Source organism: Aythya ferina, assembly GCF_964211825.1.
Source record: "Aythya ferina genome assembly, chromosome: 3".
NCBI lineage: Eukaryota > Metazoa > Chordata > Aves > Anseriformes > Anatidae > Aythya > Aythya ferina.
In genome coordinates, this window is record NC_140298.1 from 30,211,895 (window position 1) to 30,232,279 (window position 20,385).

Sequence of the window (20,385 nt, forward strand, 5' to 3'; positions counted from 1 at the left end):
TTTGATTTCTTTTACTCTTTTTATTCAATAGGTTGCTACTGGAAGCTGCCACTGTTAAACATTTTGGTATTGTAATCGATATTACTTCAGTAAGAGCTCACCAAATCCAGCAACAGGTGGGAGGGGGGACTTGGATTGCAGATTATGTTCCTTGTTAGGGGGTGTAAGTCTGTGATGAGGCAGCAAGGCAAAAAAATGAAAACGATCTCCCATTTTCTTAGGGTTCATCAACATATCATAGCTGTGGAGTAACTGCTCCCGAGTTGCTGAGTCACGTGAATTCTGCAAGAGCACCTACAACAAAAAGGTAGGTTGTAGCCCTTCCTGCGTTCCTACAAATTCCCTGGTACCTGCAATCTCTTATTGAATCCTTTCTTTTATGCTAGTATAGCAGCACCAGTGTTCAGTAAAACTCGTGAGCTTGCTGGCAGAACTCACACATTAATCCACGTAGCCAACTTTTGCATTAAGTACTCCTAAACATAGTATGATCAATTCACTTTGAGGGATCCAGAGTAACTTATGTCTAGGAGAAGCAACTCTTTCTTAGACCTACAAGTAGTTTTAAACAGAAATCTGATTTTAAAAGAAGCTCTTTTTCTGCTTAAGAGCATTGCTTGTGCATTAGGAGTGTGTTATGTGCCTGTAAACACTGTTTGTACCTGCATTCGGAGGTCAACACCCATGTTCTTTAAAAACTCCCGTTGTTTTATGGGGCCCAATGTGGCTATTTTTCCCTGTGCCATTTTTCGAAGATAGCTGAAATCAACATCTGCTGTCAGGTCTGCTGTACCTGGAGCTTTCAGCACATCGTGGAGTTTGTGATTCCGGAAACCCTGAAAAATTGGAAGATTACACTCAGCTGTACTCCTACCGGGTCTAGCAAAGCTGTAAATGCAGCAAGGGCTCAAAGTTGTTCTTCCCATATGATAGAAACCCCTGCAGGTACTGATTAAATGAAAGATCAGTTACTCACTTTCATGGTTGCAGTGTAATACTGTTGCTTTTGTGATTACGTCCATCCAAGACCTTTCTTGTACAGGAACTTAACAATCCAAGTGAGAAGGTAACTGAGTGTTTTAGCACAGTACTTCAGGGAAAATGCCTTACCCGGAAAGTGTCAGTTTTGGTTCCATCGTGACCATAATCAGCAATCAGTGCGGCTCCGCCATCCTTTTCGATGCGACTGGCAAGCCTCTGAATGAGGACACCGGCCTCGGGACATACTTCCACGTGATCTCTTGTTTCCTCAGGCTAGTGCAGAGTTCAAACATCAAAACACCTGTATTAGCAAACAGGTACAGGGCAAGAACTTTTCACACTTGACTTCTTGGAACTGTTGTCATTATTTGGGTGTGGAGGTCCAGGGGTATACTCCAGGCTACCTATTGCTCAAGCTAGTTTTTGATAATGGCCACTTCCAATTAGTGCTTTCAGAGTTCTCTCTTTCCTTCATCTTTTGTACAGCCCAGAGACAACTGGAATGAGTTTTTATAGGTAAGTGAGAATACCTACATTACTGTGGTAATGAAAGAATTAAAATAGCACTTCTTCCATGCATACACTTCAAAAAAGCCTTTCTGTATAAAATCTTGTAGGTGGTTTAAATCTCTATTACTTCATTTTATAAATTTAAGAATCCAGTGAACTTCAGAAGGAAAAGAAAGTTTTAGACACTTGCCGTTACAGATTAGTATCGCACCTGTACTCGGTGACTGTGTACGCAACAGGTTGAGAACCTGGCTTAGGCAGGGCTGGTATTGAGATGGTGAGGTGACAACTGCAGCACAGAACTCTTTGCTGCTTGCCGCCTCTCTGAAGTGTCTGCTTAAGCCCTGATTTTGCCAAATTTGATGTACAAGTTTATTTTTGTGCTATATATTCACAGCACGCAAGGTTGAATTGCTGGTGGAAGTTTTGTAAAATACAAACTGGAACTGTTTACTTGTTAATAGATGGAAAAGCCTCCTCTTTCTGTCCATGTAACTGACAGGTAGTGCGTGACTTGAAAGGGTAATGATTAAGTTATGAACGCTGACTGGTATAATCTTACCTGAATAAAGTTTTCTGTTGCAGGGGTACTGGATGGTGACAGGACAAATCGGAGCTGGTCAGGAGCCTCTGGATCTATATCAACCAACACCTCACGCCAGCCTTTCTCTGTTCTCTGTTTAGTAAGCCCAGAGTACTCATTTTACACTCTTAGTAGGTACACAGAATCTTACTTGATTGGACTAACATGCTACGCATTTTCTCAAGTTTTAAGCACATAATGTGCTATTAACAATAATTCATTACTATTTAATTCCAGAAACTGCCTTAGAAATGCTTGCAGTAGAAATGGGTCTGAAGATCTAATAAGTACAGGTTTAATTAAATGGAATAAATGATGCTGTTGAGCAGAATGCTGCCTCTTCTAGCGACAGTGCACTGGTTAACTTAACAAAACAATTCTATCAGTAACTTTTCATAAAGTAATTATGAAATTGAAGTTGAAAGGTTCTTCTGAACCATATCTAGACTTTATTTTGCTATTCACATTGCTGTTCAAATGAAAGCTATCCAGTGCACTGTCTTTGTTGGCAGTGACACATAGAATAATGTTGGAATTGGAGCCTTATTAATGTAGCGTAAGAAAATAGAGGAAAAAAAAAGTTTACATATGGAAGTAAAAACAAGTCTTTAGGTTTCTAAAAGGCTTTTGCATTCAAGAACAATTAACATAAGGCTTGGTTCAGCTCTTATTTGTCCAAGCTTAGTTACAAACATTTTATCACCATAGTCCATGCATGTGTTCCCTTTGGCACCATAATTCTGTTCTTCAGCAGAGGCCTTTAAGTTGATGGTCACATTTATGGTATTCCTCTTGCTATACCTGAAACTTATGTATTGGCAGGGCATCCAGAAACTCATGTGCTACATAAAAGCTGTAACCTGTGGGAAGGTTAAAATAAATGCATTACCATACCAATGCTTCCATAGCAGTTTCCAGCAGAAAATTTAAATGTTTTTTATAAATTGTAGTGCGTTAAACTAGTTAATGTCATTGGGAAATTGCTATTATTCCCAGCTTGGAGACATTAAAGGGAATACTTGAGGTGCTAGCTACAGCTTCCAGTGCATGATTTTTTTTTAGATCTGTATCTCAACATTAGCTCCTCAGTCATTATTTAGACAAAACCACTGAATGGTGTCCCATGCAAAGAAAATAAGAATCAAACTACGTGAAACTGGATAGCTATCCCAAAAGGAAGTTATGATTCTCAGTTATAAGAATCTGAGTCAAGATCTCATCTCAGACTCATACATGAAGTAGGACTGTATATGTAAAACTACTTTTCTATACAGTATGAAGGCTGGTGTGATGTCCCCAGTTATTAAACACTGCAAATGGAGGGAGGATGCTATTGCTGTAACAAGATGTTCAAGCTGCTTACCTTGTGGTACATCTTGAATGCCTCTGTACCAGTAAATTGGAATTCCAGTCTTGCTGATGCCTTTCATATAAGCAGCTTCGTCCTCAGAGTTTGACTGCACCTTCCCTCCTGTCAGCATCTGTGCTTGGGTCTCACTGAGTTTGGGACTCACTTCTACCAGGTGAATGGACACGTCGCATTTACTAAGTAAAGAGGCAAGCTGCTTGAAGACCTACAAAGGCAGATGAGTTCTATTAGTCAATCACAGGCTGCATGTATGTCTTAAAGGTCTATAAATGTCTATTAGGTACAGTCAGGGGCTCCATGTATGTCTCAAATTAACCTTTAATCACATTATATTTAAGATGGAAGATTGTTAGCTCTCATCAGTAAAATACTCTCGGGAGAAAGGACTGTGTTTTGCTCTTCCCGAAGGAGAATGGGAATTTGTTAGTTTTAATAAAAGCTGCTATGCTTCTAATAGGAGTTGGAGAACTACTACATATATAGCAATAAGGACATAAAATGCTAGTTAGTAGCTTGAACGTGAGTAGCTCTTCTAGTAGCTGCAGAGGAGCTAACAGGGAGAAAAACGGTTCAGTTTGTTTAAACAGCATAAACAAAAGCTGCTCACTATTGCTTAGTTCACTACGGTTATTTGGGCTTTTTCATTAGCATACGTAAATGAAACAAAGCTTTTGAAGTACTAAATCCCCTTAGCAGTTCGGTTTTTGAATTAGTAGTATTATAATTAGAGTGCTAGGACAGGAAGGGTTAACTCAGAAGCAGCAAGCTCCTGAAAGCCTCAGAGAGCTGAATTCAGCTTCACTCCTGTGCTCATGGCCTCCCTGCTCCGTGCTGTTGCTTGCACTAAGGCCTCCCAATTAGGCACAGCAGCACCCTCCTAGATGGTGTTCCAGTTTGAAAGAGATCTTTCCATAAATGAATAATCTGTGCTGGAGCTTTCCTGCCCTCCCTTTCTATCAAGAGGCGATTGCAGCGTTACAGATGCCTGTGCAGCACACAGAGGCCAGCCCACGTTCTCCTGCCACTAGAGCAATGCCGTCTCTTCACCAAGTCCCACTAGGGAATGTTACACCTCCATACCAAAACCTTACTTCAGATACCAGCGTAGCTACGCAACAAAAAAGCTAGAAACGAGCGGAATAACCTTTATTTCCACCTACCCGCAGGATATCGTCGGTGAGCGCGCCCGTCCCCGGTCCCAGCTCCACCAGCTGCATGGCTGCGGGCCTGCCGGCGGCCATCCACTCGCTGAGGCACCAGAGCCCCACCACCTGCCAGGGACACGGCGCCGCTCTCAGTCTGAGCCGCAGCCGCACCCGCCCCGTCCCCGGCTCGGCCGGGCTGTGCCGGCTGCCGGCGGGCGCTCACCTCTCCCGGCAGCTGGCTGACCTCGGGCGCCGTGACGAAGTCCCCGCCGACGCCGCCTCGCCGCGTGTAGTAGCCCTGCGGGGGGAGGCGGTGAGCGCCGCGCGGCCGGCACCGGGACCGGGGCCAGACCCGGGGGGGCTCGCGGAGCCCCGGCCCCGCCGCACCTGGCCGGGGTTGGTGAGCGCCTCCCGCATGTACTCGGCCACCGTCAGCGGCCCGGTGGCCCGCAGCTTCAGCAGCAGGTGCCGCAGCACCCCGCCGCCGCCGCCCCCCGAGCACGGCCGCGCCCCCGAGCCCGATCCCGATCCCGGGGGACCGAGCGCGGCGGCGCTGCCCCGGAGGCGGCCGCCGAGCCGCAGAGCCGCGGGCAGCAGCAGGCGGCCCGGCCACAGCGGCGCCATGGCGGGGAGGGGCCGCGCACGGCCCCGCGGCGCGCCGGGAGCAGGCAGCGCGTCTGCGCCGGGCGGGGGGCGGGCGGCGAGGCGGCCATGGCGGCGCTGAGGGGACGGCGGTGGCCGGGCGAGGGGCGGGCGGGCGACGGCGACGACTGGAGCGAGGAGGACGGGGATGGCGACGGGGATGGGGATGGAGGCGGCGGGGACGGCTTCACGCTGGACGAGGTGCTGCGGCTCGGCGGCACCAAGGTGAGGGGCGCGGCGGGGAGCGGGAGCACGTGGCGGCCGGTAACGGCTGCCCCCGGGGTAACGGCCGCGCGTGTCCCCGCAGCAAGATTTCCTCATGCTGTGCGCCCTGGACGAGGAGGAGGAGGAGATGGTGGACGGCGGCAGGAAGGGCGCCATCGATGACCTGGAGGAAGGGGAGCTGGAGGCCTTCGTCAGCTCGCTGGGGCTCGGCAGGTTCGCGGAGAGCTGCATGCAGGAGGATGAGGAGGAGGAGGATGGCGGTGGGGAGAAGGGGAAGCCGCCCAAGAAGGAGAAAGGGAAGAAGGAGAGCGCCCCGGCTTTGCAGGGGGGGAAAAAGGAAAAAAAAGGCAAAGAGCAAGTGAGCGGCAAGAAGGAGAGCAAGAAAAAGAAAGCTGGTGGGGTCCCAGGGCAGCAGCTCTCGGCACAGAAGGAGAGACCAGAGGAGGATTTTGAGTTTCACGCCAGGCAGGTGATACTGATCAAGCCAGGAGGCAAGTGGTATGACCTGGAATACACCAGCGAGTTCTCCTCTGAGCCACAGGACCAGGCGCTTCTGTCCAAGTATAAGGCCTTGGCCCAGAAGCTGTACCAGCACGAGACAGACCTGTACAAGAGCAAGACAGATTATCAGAAGGGGGCCTCTTCGGCGTGGATGAAAACTGTGGTGTCATCGGGTACCTTAGCCGACAGGATGGCAGCCATGACCCTGCTCATCCAGGACAGCGCTGTCCACAGCCTGCAGTTTGTTGAGAACTTGGTGAACCTCGTCAAGAAAAAGGGTGGCAGGCAGCAGAGCCTCATGGCTTTGGATACTTTCAGGGAGCTTCTCCTTTCAGATCTTTTACCAGACAATCGAAAACTGTGGTCCTTCTCGCAGCGTCCTTTTAACAACATAGAGAAGATGTCAAGTGGCAACAGGGATTCAAGAGACAGGAGGCTGATACTGTGGTACTTCGAGCATCAGCTGAAACTGCAGGTGGCAGAATTTGTGCAAACCTTAGAAACCCTGAGTCACGACTCTGTGACAGCAACCAAAGCGCGAGCGCTGGCAGCTGCCCATGAGCTGCTCTGCAACAAGCCTGAGCAGGAGAAATTTCTGCTTGTTCAGCTGGTAAATAAACTGGGAGACCCACAGAACAAAATAGCCACCAAAGCCTCGTATCTCTTAGAGACGTTGCTTTACAAGCATCCAAATATGAAAGGAGTGGTGTGCAGTGAGATGGAGAGGCTTTTGTACCGCTCAAACATCAGCGTGAAAACTCAGTACTATGCCATGTGCTTTCTGAACCAGATGGTCCTCAGTCATGAAGAAGTGCCGCTGGCTAACAAGCTGATAACTTTGTATTTCTCCTTCTTTCGGAACTGCATTAAGAAAAAAGATGTTGAATCCAAAATGCTCAGCGCTCTTCTTAGCGGGGTGAACAGAGCTTACCCTTATGCTGAGACTGGTGATGAGAAAGTGAAGGAGCAAATGAACACCTTGTTTAAAGTTCTGCATCTCGTCAACTTCAGCACCAGCGTCCAGGCCCTGATGCTGCTGTTTCAGGTCATGGACTCCCAGCAGACTGTGTCGGACAGGTACTACGCAGCACTATACAAGTGAGTGGCACATTTGGATTTCTGGTCTAAATTTAATTTTATGAAGTAGTCGCTGATAATTCGAAGTGATTTTAACTTGTAGAAATGTGTACTTGGCTTTTAGGATCTTGCAAGTTTTGTGTCTCGCTGGCTAGATGTTTCTGATGTTTTCTGTGAGCTAGAAGAAAATATATGGGGTTTCTTTTACTTAACAGGGGGATAAAACATGGTAGTGGTAGTTCCTAGGAACATGCCTGAAGGATTTTATGCTTTGTGCTGTTTTCTGGTAGTATGCTTTAATTCCAGATATATTTTGAAACTAAATTATAATCGCTTCTTCTAAAATCACTTGTACAGGTAGTGTGATTTAGCTATGTAATAGCCTACAATCCTGTTTTTTTAATGAAAATCCTTTTTTCATGAAAAAATGCAATGTCAGCAAAATCCTTAGGTGATTTAATTTGTTAAGTTGGGAAACCTTGGGCTGTAAAACTATCACTTTCTTCTGTCCTGGCTGATTTTTTAGACTCTTCATAGGATCTTTGCAGGCTTCTGTTTAATTGCTGGTGATTTTAGAAAGGGAGCTCAGGTTCTCCCAGGACATGCAATGCATTTAGCGGCCTTCCTGAGCCAGGTGGCCTGGAAAAAAGTAGAATAGAAAATGCACTTGCTAACACAGATACCTGGACAACACAGATACCTGGACTCATTGTGAAGCTTGCTGATTGCTAACCATTTTCTTTCTACTTTTTGAACATCTGAATGGATCACCTTCTCACTTTATACGTCTTCAATTTTTAAACTTTTCTGTTGAGCTCTGTTTCTCTAGTATTTTTTTTTTCATTTACTGCTAGCTGTATTCATAATATACGATATACTGAAGATTAAAACTATTACTCAGCCATTGATGTTTTGGGCTTGGTCATAATGGTTTGGAGTATTGGCGAGCAAGCTGGAAGTGGTCTTCTAGATACCAGTCTGAAAAATGTACCTAATTGTTGTTGACAGCAATTACTATTCTATGTGCATCGTGACAATTAACAGTATTTTCTCCTGCGTTTTCTACAGGAAGCTTCTAGATCCTGGTTTAGCAGCCTGCTCAAAGCCATCCATGTTTCTTAACCTTGTCTATAAGTCTCTGAAGGCAGATGTAGTATTACGGCGGGTGAAGGCCTTTGTGAAGAGGTTACTTCAAGTTGCTTGCGGGCAAACGCCACCCTTCATTTGTGGAACCCTCTACCTTCTGTCCGAGCTTCTGAAAGTAAAACCAGGACTAAGGGTCCAGTTACAGGATCACATGGTACAGCATTTCTTTATTTCGTTGGGCTTTTACTAAGAGCTAATTTCATGAACGCCTTTCCCTAACCTGTTTCCCTTTGCAAGTAATTCCTCCTTTACTGGAAGAACTGCCTTTCTAAACAGAATTTTTATCAGAGTTTACTAACATTTGGTTACCTTATGGGAGAAAGTACTTGAACAATCATAATTACATTAAGAATCTGTATAGATGTAAACATTCTAGCAAGTCTTACGTCCTTCTTTTATGGAGAGAGGATTATTTTGCTAAATGTCGTATAAGCAAGCAGGTAAACATTCCTGCCCAAAAAGCTTTTTCCAAACGTCCTTCTTTGTGACTGTAGAGTTCAGTTTTAAGTCTTGTAAATATCAAGGCCAAAAGTCTGTGTTGCTGAAATACTGGCCATTGTTTGTCTGTGTTTTTGTGAGCAGCTACTTTAGAAATACATACATCTTTCTAACAAATCAGAATAAAACTGGAAAGGAGAAGGTGTTCACAAACTTTTTTTTTTTAATTTATTTAGGAGTCTGATGAAGAAGAGTGCTTTAAGGATCAAGAAGACGATGAAGAGAATGAGGAAAAATTTGTAGATGCAGACAAAGAAGTAGAAAAGGAAGAGGGGAGTACAGCAGAAAATTCTGGTAAACCAGACAATTCGAGCTCAGCAGCTTCATGGGTGCATCATGTGAATATGAGAGGTAAATTAGCAAGAAACTATAATGCATGCAACGCCTAACTTCAGTAACATGTTGACCAAGAGTTTTTTGTAAAATTGATTTAAACATTGTTTTATTTTTTTTAAATGTAAGTTTGATTCAAAGCAATCAGAATCATTTTACTGGTTTTCCAAAGAGACTGTGTTAATCTCCTAGCTATTTTCTCTGTACATAGTTCAGTGTGCTCGTGCCTAAGTAGTAAACAGATTGGGGATTTCTTGCTTCTAAATTGAAACACCTACAGAGCGACGTAGCCAGTGTTACGATGTGTAACTGCACCTTCACTTGAAGCTTGCTAAAACAAGTTGTCTAGCTCTGAGCCTGCTTCTAGCTTTTTTCTTTCCTGATGACCTTTTCATAGCAACGTAGAACCATCTAGGTTGGAAAGGCCCTTCAAGACATCAAGTCCAACCTGACCATCAACCTGACCTACCGAGTCCCATCACCAAGCCATGTCCCTTAGTGCCATGTCTCTTAAATACTTCCAGGGGTGAGGACTCCACCACCTTCCTGGGCAGCCCTTCCAATGCTTGACCATCCTCACTGTGAAGAAATTCTTCCTAATGTCCAATCTAGTACGACTTAAAGCCGTTTCTTCACATCCCATCACTTGTCACCTGAGAAAAGAGACCAACACCCTTCTTGTTGCAGGCTCCTTTCAGGCAGTTGTAGAGAGCAACGAGGTCTCCCCTCAGCCACCTCCTCTCCAGACTGAACAGCCCTGGCTCGTTTAGCTGCTCCTCATAACACTTGTTTTTTGGTTCCTTTTTTCAGCTTTGTTGCTCTTCTCTCTACATGCTCAAGCAACTCAATATTCGTGTAGTGAGGGGCCCAAAACTGACCAGTATTCAAGATGCAGTCTTACTGGTGCTGTGTACAAGGGGACAATCACTTCCTTTTTGGAGCAGAGCAGGGCTTTTCAGGGGATTCCTTGGAAGCAAATCCTTTGAACTCTCCTGTGTCCTGATCATAGTCTGGGCTGCTGAATATAATCCTGTCTTGCTACTGTACAAATCTGTGGCCTGTCCAGCTAAGAATGATGGGCGGCATTGCTGTCATGGTGAAATGAAAATAATACTCTCATAAAGTTGCTTGAGGAAATTTAAGTCTTTTTTTCATCTCCTTTGCCCCCTAGGCAGGAAGAATGGGGTTTCATATGATCCTTTGCACCGAAGTCCTCTCTACTGTGGTGCTGAAAGTACAAGCCTTTGGGAACTGAAGAAGGTAAAGCATTCTTGTGTTGGTACTCTAAAGTGTTTCTTAGTATGGCTCTTGCTTCAGGAGAAGAAAATTAACTTGGTTATTTTTGCAGTAGCTACCTGGGTAATGTGACAAAGGTTAAAGGACACATTGTTCAGCTCTAAACTTGTTTATGCTACATTCAGTGCTGATAGTCCAGAGGAGGGAATAGTAACTTTTAGGTGGAGATTTGAACTGTAATAATTTTTTTTTTTTGACTTTTGGATCTTAGTTTTTATTAACAAAACTTTCTAGCATTGCATTAAATAAAACTATAGTTGATCCTCATTGTATTTAATTAATGTAAGTAGAAGGTTAGAACTTGATGTTTCTCAGTTGTTCAAGGGCAGAGCACATCGGCCTTCTGCTACTCATGCAGGTCTATGTTTTATTTGGTGAGTTGCAGAGTGGTGTTAAAACGTAGTGTCAGGAGTCTGATATGACAGCGTGAATGATGTTCGCATTTATTTTTGGACTAGAAATAAACAAATGATTTGTGTTTTTCAGCTTTCCGAACACTACCATCCATCTGTGGCTCTGTTTGCAAAAACAATTCTAGAAGTAAGTCTTTATCAGTCTCTAGCTTTGAACTTTGATTTTTTTGTTAGCTGTCTTTTACCATTAAAAAAAACACACATCGTAAGGCCTCCTTGAACTCTGCAGGTAATTAGAAGTTCTGCAACACTGTGAGTAGCATACACTCGAAAACAAAGCCTTTCATGGAATCAAAGCCTTTTTATCTAAAGCAGGCTGCTCACAGAAGTAATCAACTTAGCGAAAACATGGTATCACGTGATTCTTAAAGCTGGTTTAGAGTTTTCGTCTATCTGTTTAAAGTTCTGTTTGTTTTTTTTTTTTTTTTGAATGTGGGGAGCTCTGCTCTTGAATCAAATCCTTTTTAATTCTGCTGAATTGTGCACAATGCCTGCTTAGAATTTTTATATTCATTTGAATATATGATATTTAAATTGCACCGAGTACTGACTTCCTGGCTGCAAGCTGTAAATCTTTTTGTCAATAAAAATGTTTTGTCTGTTAGTACAGTACATTGCAAGGTAGTTCATCACTGAAACAAAGCAAGAGAGATGCTTTTTGTAGAAAATACTGGTATTTCAAAAACAAAAAAGTATAAAGACTGCAACCTTTCAGGCTTATATGATGAAATATCCCCCAAGTCCTTGTCTTTCGAATTGTGGTTTAATGATTTTGGTCTGTTTGAGTCCTCTAACTATGTTTTGTTGCTGTCTTTTGAAAATGAAGACTGTAACGATTTTTTCTCCTTTCAGGGAAATCACATTCAGTACTCCGGTGACCCTTTGCAGGATTTCACATTAATGAGATTCTTGGATCGTTTTGTGTACAGAAATCCCAAACCCAATAAAGGCAAAGGTAAACATTGCTATGTATATATTAGCATTTAATCTTGATTATTGACGATGAAACTTCTGTCAGACTGTCAAGTGCCAATTTGTGCTTGTCAAGAATTTGGAGTACACGTGGTGCAACAGAGGAATGGCGTCAGTCTTCAGGGCAGCATGAGAGATGTCTGCACCTTAGCAGAAAGAATCCCTTCCCTTGACGTGTTTGTTGGCATATCAGTCACTCCTCCCAGCTTTGTATCAGTTGTAATGAAGTGTTTTTTGTTCTGCTACAGAGAACACCAGCAGTGTGGTAATGCAGCGGAAGAAGAAGCAGTTTATGACAGATAGGCGAACTCTTGCAGGTAATCCAGCCACTTACCCTTTAAGATTATGAATAAGAAGTCATAATTTTATAGTTAAGAAATTCTTGACTGATTGTTGTGGGCATCCATCCTGTGTGCTGTCCATACCACTTCTGCTAGCAATAAAAGAAGAACAGATAGCAAGTTCTGTCCATCAAGAGTGGTATTTGATGTTCAGGATCAGGTCTAAATTTCATGTAAGGGTGCATGAAGTCTCCACAGCTGAAACTTTGGATCCATTAAATCATCTTGAGACAAAGGAACTGAGTTCCTTTTTTTAGCGAGGTGGGGGTTGGTCTGTTCTCCCACGTGCCTGGTGACAGGACGAGGGGGAATGGGCTTAAGTTGAGCCAGGGGAGTTTTAGGTTAGATGTTAGGAAGAACTTCTTTACTGAAAGGGTTGTGAGGCATTGGAACAGGCTGCCCAGGGAAGTGGTGGAGTCACCATCCCTGGAAGTCTTCAAAAGACCTTTAGATGTAGACCTTAGGGATATGGTTTAGTGGGCATTGTTAGCGTTAGGTCAGAGGTTGGACTCGATGATCTTGAGGTCTCTTCCAACCTAGAAATTCTGTGATTCAGTGATTCCTTCAGTCATTATCTTTGAGTAGGAAAGCAGTTTTTCTTCTACTGTACTTTCACTTGGCTTTACACGTCAAAGCTTGCTAATACCTTTCTTTTCCCTGTATTTTTTCCTTTAGTTGTCAATTATTTTCTATCAATATAATTCCTTTTTCTTAGGCATTGTTAAGGTCATACTTCCTCTTAGCCCTTAAAAATGTGTAACAGCAAAGGACAAAGCTACTGCAAACAGTGTGCCTTGCTATCACCTGCATATGCTTTCTGTATCTTCTCTCATGCCAGACTACCCTTCTCTGCATACCCTTGTATGAAAAAAGATAGTACACTCACTGGGTAGAGAGTAGATTTGCAATCTTATACGAAAAAATTAGAATATTGTGCTTATAGCTGGCAACAGCATTGGGGAAAAATGCTAAAAACCTTAGAGTTTGTTCCAGGTTATGGTATTTCTAGTTAGAAGGGCAATCTGTTAGGGTACTAACTTCAGAGATAGACGTATTTATAAAATACTAAGGTTTCTGCGCACAAACATGCCATTTTTATGTCTGGCATCCTAGTTTTACAAATAATCCTTTTTATTTTTTTTAATACATAAAATAATGTAAAAATCTTTAAAATGTAAGCTTATCTAGTAGTTATTGCAGTAGTAGTATGTAGTTAATGTTTTTTTTTTGTTTCCAAGTTATTGTGTAACCACATCCTGCTTAATAAAAGTGACTTAAAAATAAGAAAATTGATTTATAAAATGATGTAAATTTCATTAACCACTTTCCTTAAATGATATGGATTCCTTCATGCAGTGCCTCAGCTGCAGCTGTTGCTAGGATTAGCGTAAGGTATCTCTGGCAGTGTTATTTTGGTTAGCATCTTCCTGCCTCCTGAAAGAGGCTGGGTTTTGTCTAGGTGCAATTTTTACAGTAATTAAGAACTATTAGTTAAAAATCAGTGTAAAAACTCAGTGAAAGTTGCTGCTCGAGGACAGAGGGAGGTACCATCTTCTGTGCTGGAATCTGTAACATTTTCAGGGATGTGCTTCGTGTCACTTAAGATCTGTGGTGTTGTGCAGAGGTTTTACTGCTACAGATTAGCTGATGTATCCATAATTGTGCATGGTTTTAGGGCTATCAAAGATTAAGCTAAGAAGCTTTACCTACAGTGCATTTGAGGATACGGTTTGTTTATTGCATTCTTTAGTTTATTTTGAATTGAAGAAATTAAGTGATCATTTAGTACAGGTTTGAAGTGGTTTTGTGATGAAGTTGCTTTATTTAACAGATGACACTGGATATCAGTGTGCTTCTGTCTGTGCAATGGTGTTTCACCTTTCAAATGAATAACAATCATTTCAACTTGAAGTAATATCAATTCTTTTTGGCCTTTGCAGTCAACAGTAAAGAATTCCTTGCCAGAGATGAAAGCAAAATCCCAGTGGATGAAGTGTTCTTTCACAGGTAATGAAATATTTGAGAACATTCATTGTAAGTTTTGTTTTTGAGTGCATTGCCTTCAAAAAAAAAATTGCTTTTCATAAATATTCTGTAGTGTTCCAAACGTTTGCAAATTTTGATTAATTTGAGTGACTTGTGATGACAGTAGTTTCCTTAGAACATAATTTCAAAATTGGGCAAAAGTAAAGAATATTACTTATGAATGAAAGCAACCAGTCTACATATCAAATAAGTTGACATTATAATATAACTTAAACACTGGGTGATGGTGAATGTCTTGCGGGTTGCAATTCTTACGCATCAGAAGTAGATTTAAGAAAATGGAATATTTTTATTAATTGTTTATGTTACTAATATCAAAGCTTATTAAAATGGAACAGTGCGAAGAAAGTCAGAAGAGCTAATCTTCTTCATTTTTTTATGATTTTTTCTATATGGTTGGTTTTCCTTTTGGATCATTGTCTAAAAATGCAGCTATAATACTTAGGTTGAAGTGTTACACATTTGGCAAAAAGTAGTTCATATCTCCTTGGGAGATCAGTCTTTCTTTTCCCATCTTCCTTTTGCCCTTTTATGAATTCAGTATGTTCAGAATGATTTCTGTCACCTCTGTAAAATTCCTTGGTTTTAAACTTTACGGTAGTGGCTTACAGTTTAAAAAACAAAGAAAATACAAATCTCTGTTTTGGGATGAAGCAGTTAACTTACACTTTTTAGCTGGGGAAATACGCATGAAGCAATCTCCTGTTTTTTTTTTTTTTTTTTTTTTTTTTTAAACTTGTCATAAAGATCATCTCTTGTGCCTTTGTGTTTGAGAGCAATTATGTTATTTCAGATTTTATACAAAGATTGACAATAAGAGAGAGAAACGAAATCATCAAGAGGATGAAGAAAGTGTGGAAGACGTAGATGATGATGAGTTCGAAAGAGCGTTGGGTAAGGTTACGGTTTTCTGTGAAGTAACTGTCCCAGTATTTTGTGCTTATATGAATTATTAATGTATCCTTCACTAGTTTATGTTGTATAAAAGAACCAAATACAGTCATATGAAAGTAGAAGAAAACTATCTTTTCAATTCCTATTCTATGCTGCTATAGTCAGCAGGTCATACTGTCCCCTCACATGAGACAGGCCAGATGGATCGCTGTCTTGTAGAAAGTTTCTCTCACTACTCCAGTAGTGTTCAGCTTGTTCAGCTCAGGCTGGAAGTTTTCAGAGTTTGAATATAAACTCGTAAATAGCAGTTTGTGCCCTTTTGTTCTTTTCCTAGTGTAACCTAAGCATTAAATAACATTTATAATTTTGTATAATGTTTTTTTTATAGAATTCAGAGCTCCCATACTGGGGGTATTCCTTAGTGACATAATTAATATGGTCCTAGTTATGAGAAGAACCTGTCACTAATTGTATTTACCATTTAATTGTTAGTATTTCTAATACATAAACTGTCTCTGAAAATTTTTGACATTAAATTGAGATGCTTAAATTAAAGGTAGTCTAATGTTAGATTTTACTCTCTGAATCAGAACATTTCTAATTTTTCAGATCTCATTTTTACCACTTTTTTTTTTTAAGAGCAATTTATTCCGAAGTGAATCTGATGATAGGAGCTTTTGCTCCCTGAAATCAGGGCCCTTTGTTATTGAAGCAGATGTTATTAACTAGTCAGGAAAATGACACCTAAAATAATGTATTTTGCATTGACTTCACGTTTTTTTTTTTTTGATATCTTTTAGTAAAAAGTTTTGTTTTCTTTGAATTTCCCCCCCCAGATACATTTGAAGCTGATGATAGTGCTGTTGATGTTAGCCAGGATGACCTTGATTTTGCTGGGTAAGACCTTGAGACAATTCTTTCATCTCTTGTTCTAATACCCATATAGAGTTTTACTTTGAGAAACTGGATAGAGGTTTTTCAGAAAGACTGCGCATATCACTTTGCAAAAAAAAAAAAAAAAAAGGCAATAGCAGTTGAATGCTGGGTAATCCTGCTTTTCTGCATCCCTCGGAATGGGGCATCATGATCCTGTGGTGCTTACAGTATGTTGGCTTGAAGTGTGAGACCTGTAGTATTTATCTATACAATGCGGTGACCCAGTAAGCAAAGTGCAGTCTTACTTGGTTTTCATCATCTCAGGTTTCTGTTTGAGAATTACCAAGTACAAAACAAAGCAGAATGAGGCATAATGGTACTACTCTAAGGATTGGTTGTAACTGGACCTAACTGAGTGATAAACTTTGTGGGATCCAGAATCACACAGCTCAGTTTTCAGGAGGTCAGCAGTTACATTACTGATTAAGTAGCCTCTTCTTTACTTAAACCATCTGCAATGCAACTTTAAAATCAGCACAGAAACTTTATTTTTCAAGACATTTTTGTGATGCAGACTAGTGTGTGTATTAAAAAAAAATAGGAGACACAAAACAACCAAGCACCTAGTGTCTGAAGAGCAATGTTTACTTTCTGGGAAAAAAAGAATATAGGTGTTATCCTCATTTAGAAATACCTGCGTGTTACGTGTTTTTTAGAAAGACTTTGTGAAAAGGAGCAGAGACACATAAGGAAAAAATACTAAAGCTGACTTTTGTGTTTATTTTGGAATAGGATTCTCTCCAGAACTTAAAATGGTTTAGTTTTTAACAGTTCCATATGATGATGTTGAAAACATACCTGAGTGCATAATACGTTCACTAGCTCTCATCCTACATTTACTACTGTGATGCAGTGCAGCTGCAGTGATGTTTAAGTTTTCTAACAGTGTTTGCAGGTAGATAAATGTTATGTGGATGCAAACAGTATTTTGCCAGATGATTTGCTAAGCCTGTTACATATTTGTTTTAGTAACATAAAAAAGAAAAACACGGGCAGTAAGAAAAGCAAAAGAACTGAGGATTCTGGTGCTGACTGGGATGATTCTGATGATGAAGATGAATTCAGTGATCTGGATGATGAGGAGGTCTCCTTAGGAAGCATGGATGAAGAAGACTTTGAGAAAGATATGGATGAAGAGGGAGGTGTATTTATGGATGTGTCTGATGATGATGACAACCTAGGTAAAGTAACATTTAATACCAAAAACAAGAAGAAAAAGTTTTTAAAAGTACATTACCTGATATGTAATCACATACTTAAATTTAGTTACCTAGGTGGGAGGTTTGGTTTTTAAGAAGTGACCAGTCCTTCTCTGGACAATGTAGTATTTAGTCTTAAGAGAAATGACATTTTTTGCCACAGTCTCCTAGGTGAAAGTGGGCATTAGGCATCTGGGTTCAACAGTTTGCATACAAAACATGCTTTCTTCATTCTGAAAAAAATGGCAGAACAAACGTAACTTTATAAATAAATAACTGTATGCAAGATGCAAAAGTATTAAAATATTTAAAAGACAAAAATAATAAAAAATCTATTATTTCTGTAACGATAACTGATTGGTGCACCTTTATGGTTTTATTATCTTTTCAACTGAAAAGCATTTTACTCAGAATGTGCTTTATGTGGCTGGAAAAGCACAGATTAATGGAGTATTTCAACTGATGACTTAAAGTCACAGGAAGATGATTGAAGGTAGAACCAGTAAACTATTTATACAGCTGTTCACACCTTAATCTTTCATGAGATTGTTACTTCATTAGGCTTACCAAGCAGACATTCGAAGTTTACATAATGTTTTAGCCTTCATATTGTTATCTTACTATCATTTTTCCACAGCACAAATATTAAGGAAATAAGTTATGAGGAATGACACACCACTGAACAATTTTTAATTGATAATTCTGTCCACTGTGTTTTAAACTTACACATTTTTGAAATAAAGACTTGCACTAGACAAACATATCTAAATAGATATTTTATTGGGTATTGTGCTTTAAATATCATGCATGAATTATGAGAATAAGGAATTGACTTTTTTTTTTAATTCCCTGACAGACCTTAAGAATGACAGCCAATCAAAGTCTGTCAGTAAAAAGACCAAGAGAAAGATAAATTCTGTGGGATCGCTTGAAGGTAAGGAAACGCTGCCATTATTTCCTTTTAAGAAGACTTAATGCAAATAAGTCTGAAAACTTTGGCTTCAGAGGTGTTTAATACAGTAGATTATCTACACTTTTGGATCTGGCTTCAGATTTGAATAAACTACAGATAAAAACAAATTTTTTCCTTTGTCCTCCAACCAGGGTGGCCTAATTCAGAATGACAATCTGCTCTTGAAGGATTGGGGATTGAAGGAGTTCTATTTGAAGGAAGGATGGAGTTTTTCTGGCAGTTACTCTAGCTTGTGGGGGTGCATTTGATACTGACACACATTGCGTAGAATTGTGCTATTTAGTTCTGTTTGGAATTTTTTTTTCTCCTGTTAAGGGGGTGGTGAGTAAAGCTTTCTAACATCCCTTTTAGGTGGTCTTATTAAACAATAGCAATAATTAAAAAAAAAAATACATTTTGTTTAAGTATCATTGTAAATTTGAAATTCTGTCTCATACGAATCATACTTTTTGTTTGTAGGATCCAGCCGAGGAAAGAAGAGGAAACTCACAGATGCCAATATGCTGGCATCCGCAGAGGAGGCAAGTTTGATTAGTGCTTAAAAAAAAGTGATTAAGTGTTTTACATATTTCTTAATACTAAAATATAAAATTTGTCTTTTTAAAGTTTGGCTATCTGCTGGATGAAAATGCTGGGTCCAAGTTTGACAATATCGGATTGAATGCCATGGCTAACAGAGATAATGCAGGTAAGTACATGCTGTGAAGAGCAGATAGCTGTAAAGCTGCTACTTGTTTTCAGATTCTGTACTTAAAAAGACATACTTAACTGGGATACATACCAGGTCAGAGAGCACACAATAGGGACAGCAGCTCAAGATCAGTAAGATATGACTTAGTACTGAGCATCTGTCTTGACTGAAAAAAAACTAATATTAACTGTGACTGCTGGAGTGAGTAAGGCTTCAGAAAAGAGAAGCAGGCTAGCATGTGCTCCTTTTACACTGTAAATAAGAAGTGGCAATATGCTGTTACTCATGCTTTCATGTGTATTCTGCTCTGATAAAGAGTATTCTGGCTCCTTGTCAAGGGAAGACATAGCACAGATATCTTTATTGGAAATATTTCCTTGCTAGATCGGTGAGGAAAAAGTAACTTTCTAGAAATAACTTCAAATTAATACAAATTAAATGTGTACTGCTTTCGGTCCTTTCTTTGTATAACCTTTGTAAAGGCATAAATGTAAACCTTTCTTTGTATAACCTGTACAAGTCTTTCTGGTGTCACCTGAAAAAGTATTAACAGCAGCATTCAAGCAGTGCATACTTCCACAGGAACATTAATAAAATACAAATCAATGGCAAGGGTGGTCTTAAACATGGAGATTTTGAGATGGTACATATTGTGAAATGGAAAAAAAAATTCTCAGGTGTCAAATCCAGCAATTTGCACTTTATTAACATTTATAGATAAAGTAGTCAAGTTTTAAGTTCTACGTGATTTATCCATATTCCACATAATGTACAGAAGTATCCATCAGTTTCTCACTTCTCATCTTCCCTCTTACAGATGTCAAACAGATCAAGTGGGAAGTAGAGCGTGACAGGTGGCTCCACAACAGAGATGTGAAAAGCATCATCAAAAGGAAGAAACAGTTCAGGCACAAAGGGCTGAAAAAGAAGTACAAAGGCAAGAAATCAAAAAGGTGAACCAAACACCTTAATGTGGACATTTTTACAATAGCTGTTCTAAAATAATTATTTTTCTTATCCACCTGTTTTTCTTACTTTTAGTTTTTGTTGCTTAACCATGCCATTTGGTCATTCTCCTTTATGCCATGAATTCCAGCCCACTCATTTGATTTGTAATAAACTGAAAAGAAAGAAAATATTTGTTAGCTGTAAATTAGAACTGTATAAAGGTGAGCCACTTTATGGCTGGTTTGGTTGGGTGTATAGTCTTCCACTTCTGAGTAAGTCTTCCACCCATTCGACACTCCAGCCACACCTACACATTACAGTAAACACTTCTGCAATCTCTCCTGGGGTAGTTTTAAGCAGTAAGAAAATCTGTTTTATACATAAGATGCAACAGAAGCTTGAGCCATCTTTTCGAAGCAAACTACAAGCCTACCTTCCAGAATTGATGGAAACCTTTTCTGCATTGTGTATCTGAAATCTGACAAGAAAGATAAATCGGTTAATTTACACAGCATATTTCAAGACAAATAATTAAATGCACTATTTTTCTAATTACTTTTTTTTTCTACGTTTGTCCTAGCTCTTTGTTATAGCTGCCCTCAAATAATGTTATCTGATTTTTTTTTTTAAATTGTATCACAACTGTACTCAGGTTTCTCCTGTGTG

At 40.4% G+C, this 20,385-nt stretch overlaps 2 protein-coding genes across 2 annotated transcripts; one reads left to right on the top strand and one right to left on the bottom strand.

Moving 5' to 3' along the window:
* On the bottom strand, window positions 1-5,257 carry NDUFAF7 (NADH:ubiquinone oxidoreductase complex assembly factor 7). Its single transcript, XM_084512474.1, is given in 9 exon segments — window positions 1-294; window positions 663-836; window positions 1,111-1,254; window positions 2,054-2,167; window positions 2,876-2,934; window positions 3,438-3,648; window positions 4,604-4,715; window positions 4,717-4,886; window positions 4,976-5,257. Coding segments are annotated over 9 exon segments (1,434 nt in total). The 5' UTR covers window positions 5,213-5,257; the 3' UTR covers window positions 1-81.
* Window positions 5,258-5,284: 27 nt separating this feature from the next.
* CEBPZ (CCAAT enhancer binding protein zeta) lies at window positions 5,285-19,907 on the top strand. Its single transcript, XM_084512467.1, has 16 exons — window positions 5,285-5,455; window positions 5,538-7,054; window positions 8,102-8,333; window positions 8,854-9,028; window positions 10,182-10,270; window positions 10,793-10,846; window positions 11,572-11,674; window positions 11,940-12,008; window positions 13,973-14,039; window positions 14,872-14,972; window positions 15,809-15,869; window positions 16,878-17,089; window positions 17,964-18,041; window positions 18,540-18,601; window positions 18,687-18,768; window positions 19,589-19,907. Exons 1-16 carry the CDS (start codon window positions 5,300-5,302, stop codon window positions 19,726-19,728), a joined length of 3,198 nt encoding a protein of 1,065 aa, XP_084368593.1. The 5' UTR covers window positions 5,285-5,299; the 3' UTR covers window positions 19,729-19,907.
* The last annotated feature ends 478 nt before the right edge of the window (window positions 19,908-20,385 follow it).